General features: G+C 34.7%; 1 protein-coding gene across 13 annotated transcripts in view; it reads right to left on the reverse strand.

Moving 5' to 3' along the window:
- SLC4A10 (solute carrier family 4 member 10) overlaps nt 1-13731 on the reverse strand; it is a 333141-nt gene that overhangs the window by 21017 nt on the left and 298393 nt on the right. For all 13 annotated transcript variants that reach the window (XM_051848038.2, XM_051848035.2, XM_017342639.3 and 10 more), the window contains 3 exon segments: nt 13434-13502; nt 7923-8096; nt 6944-7066 (listed from right to left, as the gene is read on the reverse strand). In XM_051848038.2, coding sequence (XP_051703998.1) covers nt 6944-7066; nt 7923-8096; nt 13434-13502 — 366 coding nt within the window.

Genomic DNA, 13731 nt, shown 5'->3' on the forward strand with positions numbered 1-13731 from the left:
CATTGTCTATATTCCCACTAAACTAGGGCCTTTTTGCTTTTTACTTGTTAAACTTCTTATTTGATGATGTAAATTTAAAATATGTCATCTTAAAAACTAAAAAAAAAAAAAAAACGAAAAGGAGAAGAGGAAGGGAGGGAGGTAGGCAGAGTGAGGGAGGGGGGCAGGTCTTAGGATTGTATCTACAAATAACATTGAATCTGTTAAAAACTTATTAAGAATTAAAATAAAAAACACACCAATATGAATTGGGGAGAAGGAAGCAGAGTAGATGGACTCCTCTTAGATATATCTCAGGCCTTTTATTTTACACTTCAAATTTCTTCTTAAAATGACAATATGGCACCCTTACCCAAAGTGGAATGCTTTATATATTCATATACACACTTCTTTATAGGTAAAAAAAAATTTAATTTGAGAAGCAGAAAGGGTGGGGTTAGGAGCATCTGCTCGTTCACTCCTCAAATACCATGTACATACCAGGAATCCATTTACTTGAGCCATCAACTGCTACCTCCCAGGATCTGGCAGGAAAGAGTCAGGAGCTACAGCCAGGTGTTAAATCCAGGTATTTGGATGTGGGAACAGGCGTCTCAACCACTAGGTCAAATGCCTGCTTCATATAAAACATTTTAAAACTTCATGTATGAAATGAAGATAATCTTACAGCTACTAAACTGAAATGTCCTACTTTAGTTTTCAAATAATGTTGTCATCTAACTTTTTCCATGCACTAAAAAAAGAAAGTTATCTATAGTTCTCATTTAAAGCAATTCTCTTCATATGGGTCAATTAGCATTGTTTGAGTACAAAGAATTATTTAAGGCTGTTTAAAATTGTTAGAATTATTGACTCTAACTCCAGAAATAGAATTTTATCATGTAAAGGCATAAAGAAATGGGTGGCCTCCTGCCCTAATGGGAACTGATGAGAGAAAATAGGTATAAGCCTCCTTCCTTATTTCAGTGGCTTCAAAGAGCTAAACTGGCCTAAACCAACTTAACCAGCTTAACCTAAATCAGCTGGCCTAAATTCACTTTCGTCCCACTGGCCTAAACCAGCTGCCAGAGAGATATGACCGTAGGTGGCATTGTTATTCCTACAAGGCAAGGCTGTTCCTCAGGTCTCCAATACTTAGCCCTTCACTGCCACACTCCACTAATGGCATGCATCTGTTACAACTTTGCAGTCTAGGAACTATTTCTATTCTCTTTCTTTGCTGTTCTTCAAGAAAAATTCTTCTTTTAGGGGCTGTCATGTGTATTTTATTACCTGTGTATAATGCATGTTCTCTTTGTCATTTGGCAGGAGTTATCAGAACTAACTCAAGATGAGTAGACAATATCAGTGGTTTGAAATTGTCCATTGAAGCATTTAAGAAGAGCTAATCTACATACTAGAATGAGGTATGCCTTGCAAAAGGGCTAGTAATGATGTATGAAATACAATACATGTATCTATTGACTTAGCTATACATTGCAGTGGCCATGGATAAAGCACATGTATCCTTGCAGGTATAAAAGGTTATTTTTTCTATGGGAGAAGTAAGCTTAACACACACGTAGAGATAAAGAAAAGCCAAGAAGCCATTTAGCCATCAGCATTTGACCTCAAAGGCTGTATAAGTAAAATTAAGATACAAGCAAAATCTGGTCTTTCCTTAGTTGTCCATGGAAAAAGTAAGTCTAGTATACAGTATTTTTCCTGTGCATTTTAGAATAAACTGTCAAGAAGTCAGATAGAAAGGTTTAATAAAAATTCCAAAGAACTTGATGAGATGAACAGTGCTGTCAATATTTAGGTTACCCCGCAGCAGAAAATGAAGCCTCAAGATTCAATCGAACAGGAGAAAAAAAAAAAAGAATTGGACCAAATCTTTGTGAACAATTCTGTTTTTTCTTCAGATGATTTTCCACTTTTCTCTCAAATTGCTTTCAATAATTATTTTGCACTCTGTGGCTTGTTAGCATGCGTGGGCTTTATACTAGTCATAATTCTATCCAAACAAAAACTCATCACCTCTAAAGATAGCATTTCCAAGCCATGCTTATCTGAAGAGAAGGGTGGCAGAGCAGCCGTTGCCTTAAGTGCCAGAAGGAAGCTGGGTGGGCCCCAGAGTGGGGATAGAGGGTCGGCTAATCCCAGGCAGCACTGTGAGGAAGCCAAAAAGTGAGACTTTATGGGGGTGGGGGCAATCAAATCAGGCACTAACCATCATGACAGACACAACCTATGTCATCGCAGTCACACAGGAGGGGAGACAGAGTGAGAGCAACAGAGAGAATGAGAACAAAGCCAGCTGGGTGTCCACCACAGAAGTATCCTAAAATGAGTTCCATTCAGGGCTTCATTTACACAGCATCCATCAAAAGTATGTTGAGTTCTACAGCATGGTGAATATGTTAAAGGGAAGAAGATCAAAGTTTACTCAAGAATATTTGAGGGGTTTTGTCACTGTGATGATAGAAATACTTATACTGTGACTGAAATGCCACCTTTTAATTAAAATAGTCAAAGTGTTTTCCAAATACAAAGTAAATAAAGGACATTTTTGATGCTATAACCAGTAAAGGGCAGGGCAACTGAAGCTTAGAAAATGAATCTCTTCAGTAGCACTTAAACATGTACTGAGCATGTATTATGTGCTAAGCACATAGTGGATTAAAACAATCTAGGAGCTATTAATAAATCCATTCAACTAATAAGTATTAAGCACTATATAAAAGAGATATTCTGTTAGACATTGAGATACAACAATGAAAGGGAATCTATACAATCCACTCTCGGAGGATATGAGAAATTACCATGAAAAGAACAGGAGCAGATGTAGAAAGGAAGGAATTCTAGCTGGGAGGAAACAAGTGGACTGAGTTTATAAGGTAGAAGCAGATATGTTCACATGATAGTGAACAGCTAGTCTGGTTGGAGCCAGGCCTGTGTTGAGTAGAAGTGGAAAAATAAAATTGGAGTCAATTTCTGGTGTTTTGATAAATAAGGTATTATATATCAAATTACATTGTGAATCTGAATTGCACATGTATTTTGTGGTAGTGTAAAAAATTACAATTCACTTATGTATTTATACATAACTTTGAAAATAATACATTATTTATTAGAAGTATTTGTTAGGATTTCCAACACATAAGAAGTGCCAATAGATGAAAACTCAAAGGGAAAAATTGGAGGTGGGACATGGAGGGTCCATGTGGAATTCATATAAACAAACACAACATCATTTCATCAGAATATTTGATTCAGTATCCGTAATTATAGAAATTATTATTAATACAAAAATTCTGACAGAGTAATATATATAGAAGACTGTATTCTAGAGATTCAAATTTTATGGCTTTCAGAAAGAATTTACTCAAACTTTAGCATGTGTCAGAATCACCTGGCAGTCTCATTAACACATTGATGGCCCCCCATTCTCAGAGTTTGAGTCAATGGGTCTGGAGTGGGGCCCAAGAATTTGCATTCTAACAAGTTGCCAGGCACTGGTTGGCTAATGCAGCAGAAGTTCTAGAGCCATAATTAGGAAAATCACTACTTGGGGAAGAAGAATATAATTGTACCACAGTAGGATTCAGTTAGAAATGACATTTGTCTGTGTAATAATTAGGCCATGCTTCCCAAACCCACAACAAATCCTGTCCTTTATTTGCAGTAAGATATCCTCTGTAATTTGTTTAATTGCACTTCTTTTTAAATTGCTTTTTGCGTTTTCTTGGCCTTTTCTGTGGTTTGGCTTTACGCAGATCACAAGACCCCACTTGTTCTCTTTCTGTTTTCTCCTATAGTGTCTATGTTAGAATGAATCCTCAGGAAACAAGAAGTATCAACAGCATGATCATTTTCACAGAACTGAATTTCTAGGATTGGTCTAACATTAACCACCTTGTCCCCCTGCTCAAGAGCAAACATTCTGCTGGGATTTTCTTGTTTCAACAGTAGTCCTTTTGTCAAATGTGTGCAATGTCCCAGAGAATATTTAAGTGAGAAGAAAGGCATGTTGGTGCTCGGAGCACATTTGGACATCCAGAATTTGATTCTGCAGTCTTCCCTTTACACAGAGCAATGTGCAAAATGTCAGGGTTCCAATATTCATTTCTACCCTGATTATAATCCTTTCTTTCTAAAAACTGAAGCATATGCATATGCATATGCATGAAGTACATGAAAATTTGGAACAGAAGCTCTGCGACCTTGGACTGGCCTGTGTAGCTATTTATTCTGCTTAACTCATTATTGAATTTTAAGGTCAAATGAATGTTTTCTCAGTGCCATAAGACCAGAAATGGGCTACTGATAGGAAAACCCTGGAGAATAAAGGGACAAGCTTGTAACTATCATCAAAGGGACAAAAGGTGAGCTCACTTCACATTCAAGTCTCAGGGAGTGGATGCATAACTGCTATTTACCATCTTGCCAGATCATGATCAAAGTGACTCAATTAATTTGAGTAATTGCAGAAATGCAACATTTCCGGAAAACTTGTCTGTTTACCACCTTAATACAGATTCTCCTGGAAGACTGGGCCTTGGTGTAAGATACCAAAAGAGGATCACATCTCTTAGTGGATTCCACAAGCCTCAAAATAAGATACTGAGATTTGGGCAACCAATTTCCAATCAGGGATATAAGTTTTAGTGTATTCTTTCCTAAATCTTTTTACTCTCTTTACTGGTCAGACTGTCTTAACACTAATTCCAAACTAGAAAGTAAAACCTTTAAACCTGCCATTTTCTCTCTAGTTTGATGGAGAATTATCTATTGTTGTACCAGTCAAAACATATTTAATGATTAATTATGGATTATTTCTTGACTGTATTAACGGTTTTCTTGCTTATTTCATGTACTTATTTTCTTGTTTCTTTCATGTACTTTCATGTACACATGAAAGTTTCATCATATTAATCCATTTGAGATATAAAGAATATGTAAACCTGCCTGGTGAATGTATTGCAAGGCACTTTTCATACTTGGATCTGAGAGATTAAGCTGTAAAATTGCCCCAGTGAATCTTTAATCTATGTTTGTATCCTTTCAGAAAGTGAGTTATAACAAATGTAGTAATATTTAGCTACTACTAAAATATGTACCATCATAATCAGAAAATAGTAAACATTCATTGGACTACAGTGAGATAAAGTACAAAAAAGTTAGAAGCTCATTTCATAGGATCTCTACCCTAAGAGATTAATAAAAGACACATGGCACACATACATGTAAATTACATATATATGCATTTATAGGAGAGTGCTTTTGAGCAATGAGGATGAAAAATTAAAAACTAATGATTCCCATAAACTTACTCTCTATTTCATGCACAAATAAAAGGAGAATCTGAAATTTCCTTTGAATTATATTATAGAAAATATTAAACATTATAGATTATATATAATTTTTTATTTTGTGATATTCTAAGAACAAGAATGTTTCATAGAATCAGTAAGTCCTATGACAAATGCCATAGAAAAGATGATTATATGGCTGGAGAGGTTGCTAGTCTATTCCACCAGAATAATTTTTACTGTATGGATAATTTAAGGCTTCAGAATTTCTATAGTCTTATATCCATTTTACTTAAATTTAATTTGTGCCAAATCTGTCATATTTTTCTTAAATAGTGTTTGTGGATAACAGCAAACAATTACTAGGAAGGACCCTAACAAGTAATTTCCTTGTTAAAATATTATTTTTTAAAAAAATCTCTAATCAAAATAAGAATATTATATATCAAATTCAGAAAAATTAAAAGACTAAGAATAAATTTATAATACAATATTTTAATGTTACATTAATATTGCTAGAAGCATGACTCTATGTATGCCTTGTATAACATTTAAGGAAATTAAAAATATTCATACAGGATTCAGATACATCAGCATGATCAACTTCTACATGAGAAAATCCATTGTCCATAATGGGATATAATGGAAAAGTAAAGGAATTGCCATTCACATATCATGTAGCCATGCTAGTAGAAAGAGAGTAGAAACCTTATTAGATTTTGTTACCTAATCTGACCTCACTAAATGAGCAAAATCTAGGACCTCTGAAACACTTGGCAAGGAATTCCCAAAAAGTCAGAGAGAAAGATATCCATGGTTTGAGGAAATGTTCTGAAGATAGGAAACTGAATGAAATAGAAACATGAAAAACAGAATAATGTACAACTGTAACCAAGTATTTTCTTTCAGCTTCATTTCTATTCACATGAAAACTTTATTTTGATATTTTACAATCTATGGGCTCAATCAATCTGCTAAATGTTGAACAAAGCTTTCTTTTTATTTACCATGTTCTTTACAGCTTTTATACACTTAAGAATGTTATGATTAAACACCCTTGAATATGAATTCAGCCTTATATACAAACTTCATATAAGCTATTAAAATTATGATAAATTGTTTTAACATACGAAGCTAAAGAGTTGATATATCAGTAGTCCCTGAAAGTAATTAAATCTCAAGAGTTTCTCAGTTACTCAATCTTAAATCACTTTGAAAGCAAATCAGATCAATATTTTTCCTCTTAGGCATTTCATCTATTTTAAGAACAACTACTTCTTCTTTAGAATTATTAAAACATTGTTCCTTGAAAAATGCTAACAGTGATAATGCTTCTTTTATTTCTTCTCATATATTCAACCAAAAAGGAATCTCTGCATGACTATTATGTGGAAATAGTTAAGCATCGGCAAGTTTCAGCCTTCATAAGGGGGATAAATCAGAAAAATAAGGCTTATAATAATGGTAACAATGTACAAAGTATTTTGAAATTTCTCTAGGGTATGCATTCTTCATGTAAAACTTAAATCTTTATGATTTTAAACTCTAAACTTTCAAAGTAGTTCAGCTGTGGTTGTGAGTAATAACTAACTATCTGAAGATTCAATGCACAGTAATTTAGTGAGATACTGGTTTTTGCACTGACTTACTTCTTTTTCGGCATCTTCCAGTTTCTTTTTCTTACTCTCTGGCATTAAGTCATCCAACCAGCTGAGTTCCCGTTTGGTAAATAAGAAGTCCATCAACTTTCTTACGAATACCAGGGCTAAAACCTGAAGGAAATTTACAAAAAAAAAGCTTAAGGTGCAAAAAATAAAAATCAGAGATAGAGATTTTCTCTTTTTTTTATGGAAAGAAGCCAGTGTAAAGTAAAAGTAAAATCTGAAGCTATAAGTATGAAACATTGTATTATATTTTGCTTCCTTCATTTCCTTTTCCTACTGCATCCCTAGAATAATGGTAATTTTTTTTTTACTTAATAATGCTCATTTAAAAGACCTATTACGGCTTCCTAGATGTAGATTGCACAAAGGCATGAAGCGCCATCATGTTCAACTCAACTTTTAAGATCATTGGTGCCTTCTTCATCCAGCACTTTGTTTGTAAAAAAATAAACTTGTGATTTTTCATTACACATGCAAAAAAAAACCTTCTAAAATGTATTTGACTGTTTCCTTAAATACATGTTGTTATGAGTTCACACTATATTAAATGTAGAAGGTTCTAACCTATGCTGATAATTTTAAAAATTATTTCATCATTCAAATTCACTATAGTTTTTGAAGTATTTGAAAATTAATCAAATTTCATTTTAAAATAACCCTAACTTTTCAGATTTGCCAGTACATCTTTCCAGTTAAATGTGGAAAGTTTACATTTTTTTTCTATCCAGCTTCAGTTAGTTCAAACTACTACAAAGATTCAGAATGATGGAGACAAAATTAATACGAATCCCTGAAATTCATGATATTCTTCAAATCCTATGTTGTTATTAGTTTTAGTGCCAAAGTTTATTCTGTGGTTCCAAATAATTGGTCAAAATGGCTTTATTGTCCCATTTCAGTTCATGTGTTTTCCAAGAGACCAGAAAACCTGTGGAAGAGAAAAAGAGTGACAAAAGTTTCATACCATCATAGGAAAGACGATAGCAGCTCTTGAAACTTTTATTATCCATAAAAGGCCAAGGCAACTCATCTGAATAACTGTGAAGAGATGGACTTTTCGAAGGGGCACATGCCTTAGATATATAAAATCTGGTTGATGTTTTGCAGGCATCCAGAAGAGCTTTATTCTATCAAAGAGCTAAAACATTAAACAGACTAAATTGCTTTTAGGATTAAGACAACAATAAAAGTAGAATAAGTAGAAGTTTATTAATGTACTGTGTTATCTCTTCCCCCAAAAAAAGTGAAGGTAGGATTATGGATATTTTCACTATAAAGAAATGTTAAGTGCCTCATAGGTTAAACATATTTACCCTGACTGAATGTTACACAATGTACACATGTAACACAAAATTACATAGTACTCCAAACATTTGCATACATTTTATGTCTATTAACTTTTTTTAAAAGAAATCTGCTTATTAAGGTGAAAAGGGAGTAGAAGTTTAATATAGTCCAAAATTTTAAGTTCATACAATAGATCGCACTAAAGTAGATATTTGGACATTAGGATAATGGGATTGTTATGATTATACTGTGAAATATTAACATTTCAGTTAATACCCCATTTTACTTGATTATTGATACAGTTTATAGTTTGGAAGAGTTCAAAATAATAAATCCAATGCTAAATGTTGCTAACTTGGAGTGGCAAAAAATAAAGCCCCTCCTGGACTCCCATGCTCTGTCCTCTTCTCTGCGGGTCTAGTTCACCCATTCTTCTGGCTTCAGTTTGCACACAGCTGCTAACCACTCCCAGCTATTTCCCTCTGCCTCACTTCTCTCTCCTGTGCTCCAAACCAGCATCCAGCTGTTGAACAGGATGTTTTGACCTCCTTACTTTGACTATATTGTTATTACCTTGATACTTTGATTCCCAGCAAAATTTCTGATGCTGTCTTCACAAACACAAACATCTTTACCATAATAATTTAACTTAGATTATTTGTTAGTAAAGTGTTTTCCAGAGCAAACTTTGTTAACTCAATTTAGTTTCTTGACTAATTTCCTGTCGCTGTCAAACATATATTTTTCAATTTATTAAAACAATTTCCATTCAATCAATGTTATTTTTGTCAATTCAGTGTTAATTTTGTATCAATTTTTCTATAAAGATAGTACTATTATTTTTGGGCTATCTAATATTATCATCATAGTGTTGAGGCCATTTTTATCTAGCAAACCACAATTTCTCAAATCAAATTTTATAAATTAATTTTCACAAGAAGCTTAAATCTTTAGTCACATTTTACTTACTAACCAACTAAGCAAGTTGACTTTATTAATGTGAATCATTTAATTTTTCTCAGGCCAATTTTTGCAGTCTTGATGTTTCCAACAAGAGGTGATTATTCAAACAATAATGGTTTCAAACACTGATAGGCATGCTCAAAAGAATTACATTAGATTTTATTTCTTAGCTCAGTTACACACTTTATTTATTTATTTATTTTTGACAGGCAGAGTTAGACAGTGAGGAAGAGGGAGACAGAGAGAAAGGTCTTCCTTCCGTTGGTTCACCCCCGAAATGGCCACTACGGCTGGCACGCTGCACTGATGTGAAGCCAGGAGCCAGGTACTTTCTCCTGGTCTCCCAGGTGGGTGCAGGGCCCAAGCACTTGGGCCATCCTCCACTGCCTTCCCGGGCCATGGCAGAGAGCTGGACTGGAAGAGGAGCGACTGGGACAGAATCCAGCACCCCAACCGGGACTAGAACCCAGAGTACCGGCGCCTCAGGTGGAGGATTAGCCTAGTGAGCTGCGGCTTCTTAGGTCACTTATAAGAAGACTATAAGTAATTCTTATTAAATATTCAAAAGTATTATGCAAAGAGACAAATGTCCATGGAGTCCACGTGATACAGTCAAAACATTCTATCTCACCAAAACCTACTGGTACAAATAATAAGAGTCTTAAATTCAACATAACTTATCCTTCCTCTGTGATCTATTTCATGGTCCACCTAACCTTTCTTCTACAACAGAAAAAAATGCACTTTAGTCCATCCACTATCCATTCATTTATTCACATTCACTTGTACCTTTCCAAAACATTTATTCACACCTTCTACACAGAGAACTACGTGTTGAATCCATCCCTGGATTATCTTTCTCCATATAGTCCATGCACAGACCATTAGGTCTTTTTGTATTTCTACTTTCTAAATAACTCTTAAAATTAGAAGCCATTAAACAAATAAAACTTGGTGCATAATGAAGGTGGAAATAAGGAAAAAATAAAATTAAATCCTCTGTTCCATAACTGAATATTTCTGTTTCTGTAGAACCCATTTTTCCTAGCCACCATCTCTCCATTTGTGAAGCTGTTATTGCATAAGTGTACTTCAGTGTGTGGGTGCTTCAATTGTTATTGTTTAAATGGCACATTTGCTTTACTTGGATTCCTGAAGTGTTGGAACGCATATAGATGTGGTTATATATCTGAATACAGAAACAGCATTCGTGAGAACACAGTGATCTATTTTTTTCTGCCATGTTTTCCAGTGGGAAACCTGGATAAGGTTTTTAATATTGCCCAGCAATCAAATAACATAGATTCTTCCAACCTAAAGGGTAACAAGTTAACATGTTCCTTGAATTGTTGATAGCACACTTAAGTAAATAAATTCTGAGTGTTGCATTTGGTTTTTATCATTTCCTAATATCCATATCCCGTTTGCCTATCTAGCTAGTTATAAATTTCAAATGTTTTCAACTCCCTGCTTGAGATTGCAGACTCAGAAAATTTCATTAACCTGTTTCTGAGCATGAGAACGTTTGCTGATGCATGACCCAGCATGCTGTTTTATTTGTGCTGTTTAAAACTCACTGTACTTACCTCATGGACCTTTAACAATGTTTTCTTCAATTTTCATTTGAAAGATTCACACCCCAAATAATTACAAAACTTGACATTTTTGTTTAATTCTGAGTTTAAAAGCATGTGGGTAGAATTAGGGGGAAAAATCTGTTGAAGTCTATCAAAATGATTCTACTTTGCTTCTTAAACTTTTGCTGCTGTATTTATGTGAGCCTGGGGCCTAATAATAAATACTTTTCACTCTCAGATGAAAGTAGTACTTGTGGAACTTTTGCCAAAGGCAAAAAGCAGCAAAACAAATAAATAAAACAACTTCAGAACTTTTTTCCTATCTGCCTTACCCAAGTCAGTTCTATCAAAACACACTTTTTATATGTGAAATTTTAAGTGGGCAAATTGAATATAACTTGAGTAAAATTCTAACACAACAGTTCTCAACCATCTCCCTATCCCAAGTTAATGCTACCCAAGGTCAGGATCTGTCTACTCTGGGTGTCCCGTGATCCCACAGCTTTAACATGCAGCACTTGCATAAGGCATAGGTGCTGCTGCTTCCTTCCAAGCCAGAGGCTGCTTAGTTGTTCATGCAGACGTGGAGATCCTTGAACAGGGCCGAGTCTAGCTGTGTCACAGAAAAAGCTACAATTATGTTTTCTTTTTAATTGACAAAAAACTTGTACTTTACGACAAAAAGTCTCTATTTTTTTTTTTCAAGAAAAGTTAGCTGTTCTGGCAACATAATGTTGTTGCAAAACGAGATTATTCCAAGGCAAATTTAAGTAGAAATCTGTATTAGTTTCCTAAGGCTGATATAATAAATTACCACAATTTGTGGGTTTATTAAACAATAGAAATGTATTCTCTCACAGTTGTGGAGGGGAGGCCAGAACACTGAAATCAAGATGTTTCCAAGCTACGCCTGCTGTGAAGGACCCAGGGGAGAAAAACCTTGCATATTCCAGTTCCTGGTGGCTCCTGGCATCCTTGGTTTGTGGCAGCAAAATTCTAGTCTCTTCTTCTGGTCTTCCATGGGACTCTCTGTGTCCTCTTCTCTTCTTTTAAGGATCCCAGTCATTAGATTTAGGGCCCACCCTAACTCCATGATGATCTTATTGTGTGATCTGTATCTAATTGCATCTACAGAGCTCCTAATTCCTAATAAGGTCACATTCCGAGGTTCCAGAATGTGGAACCTCACATTAAGGAAATACTCACTATTCAACTGACAGTAGAATCACAAAATAAAAACTACAAGAATTTTCCAACAACCTATGTAAAGATGTAGAATACACTATTAGAGATTTTCAAATGTATCCACAAATTCTTTAATACTCTTCTATTCAAGAGATGGACTGTAATTTCCTTCCTCTTGTCTACAAGCTAGACTTAGTAGTGACTCAATTCCAACAAACAGAACTGTGACTATGCACAATTTTGTGATTGAACTAAAAAGCACTTCTTAATTAATACCCTCTCTCTCCCTTTCCCTCTCCCCCTCCCTGCTCATGCTGAGGGCATCAGTTTCTATGTCATGAGGATACAACATAAGTATAAGTATCCTATGAAGAGATCTTGGGACAAAAAACTGAGGTCTACTACCAACAATCAGAGCGAGACTACTGCCTCCTGCCCACAGCTATGTGATGAGCCAGCTTGGAAGTAGATCTTCCAATACTATCAAGCCTTCGGTTGACTGCTGCCTGTTTCCATTCTGACATCAACCACATAAGACAGCTAGAGCCAAAACCACTTAGGTAAATGGCTCCCAAATGTGTGACTCTCCCCACCCCGCCGAAACTCTGAGGTAACAAAAGTGTGTTGTTCCAATCTGCTAAATTATACAGTAATTTTTACATAGCAATGGAAAGCTAATATAATACGCAAAATATTTATCCAATATTTAAAACAATGCATATGGTTTCCTTATATTTGAAACTGCCTTACCCTATATATCCTTATTTTAAGATTAATTTTAAAATAATTTTATAAATACAATTGTTATAATAACAGAAAACAAACATAAAAGAAATAACATCATCTAGGATCTCATTTTTTTTAACATATTGTTTTTATTTCTCTACCTCCCTTTTAATCTTACTCAAGCTCACAGCTTTCTGAATTTATGGCTGACATTCCCTCAGTTTGTATTACACCACAAATATCTGTATCATGTTACTTTTGCAGTCCTCGTAATTACCAATTTTCAGTGAATATACCATAGATTACTTAATTATTTTACCCTTGCTGGATAATTGGGTTATTTCCAATATTTTAAAGAGTATATATTAGCATGAAAATCTTGGTGGTAAAGGTGTTTTTATTCTCATGGATAGATGTCCATAGACATTATTAGAGTCTCAAAGATTGTAAGTATTTGGGTATCTTGAAATATACTGCCATTCATCTTCCACAAGGGCTATAAATGGAAACCTCTCAGAGGTTTAACAGACTTGGGGTAAATAGAAGTATCCTAAGGTTATGAACCTGAGTTGCTAGATTCTTTAATTTTTGTAACTCTGACAAGTTTCAAGAAATTAAATTGCGGCCTGAAACTTGCTCCTCAACTGATGCGCTTTTCTTAGCCGTCACATGACTTAGCATCAATAGATTTAAGATGAGTCACCACAGATGTGCCTGCAGAGCTGTAAGTGATTTACCTGGATTCCCTTTAGAGATGAAGCACCCATATAAAGAAACACTCCATAGAGCACTGGCATGGGAATAAACTGTAAAAGAATAATTAAAGAAAAGGCATATGTTATTTTCAAACAGATTGTGGTTGTGCTATTTTGTACTTATAAAAAAGATAATAGAAAAAAAAGCATTTTTCTACTTTTTTTGTATTCTTTCTTAATAGAGGGTTAAGCTTATGATTATAAAATACACTGAAAGTATGTCATTGTAAAACTTGAAGAATAAGAAAGGAAGGAGGAGGGTGGGTGCAAGGGGGACAGG

This window comes from Oryctolagus cuniculus, chromosome 3 (assembly GCF_964237555.1).
Source record: "Oryctolagus cuniculus chromosome 3, mOryCun1.1, whole genome shotgun sequence".
NCBI lineage: Eukaryota > Metazoa > Chordata > Mammalia > Lagomorpha > Leporidae > Oryctolagus > Oryctolagus cuniculus.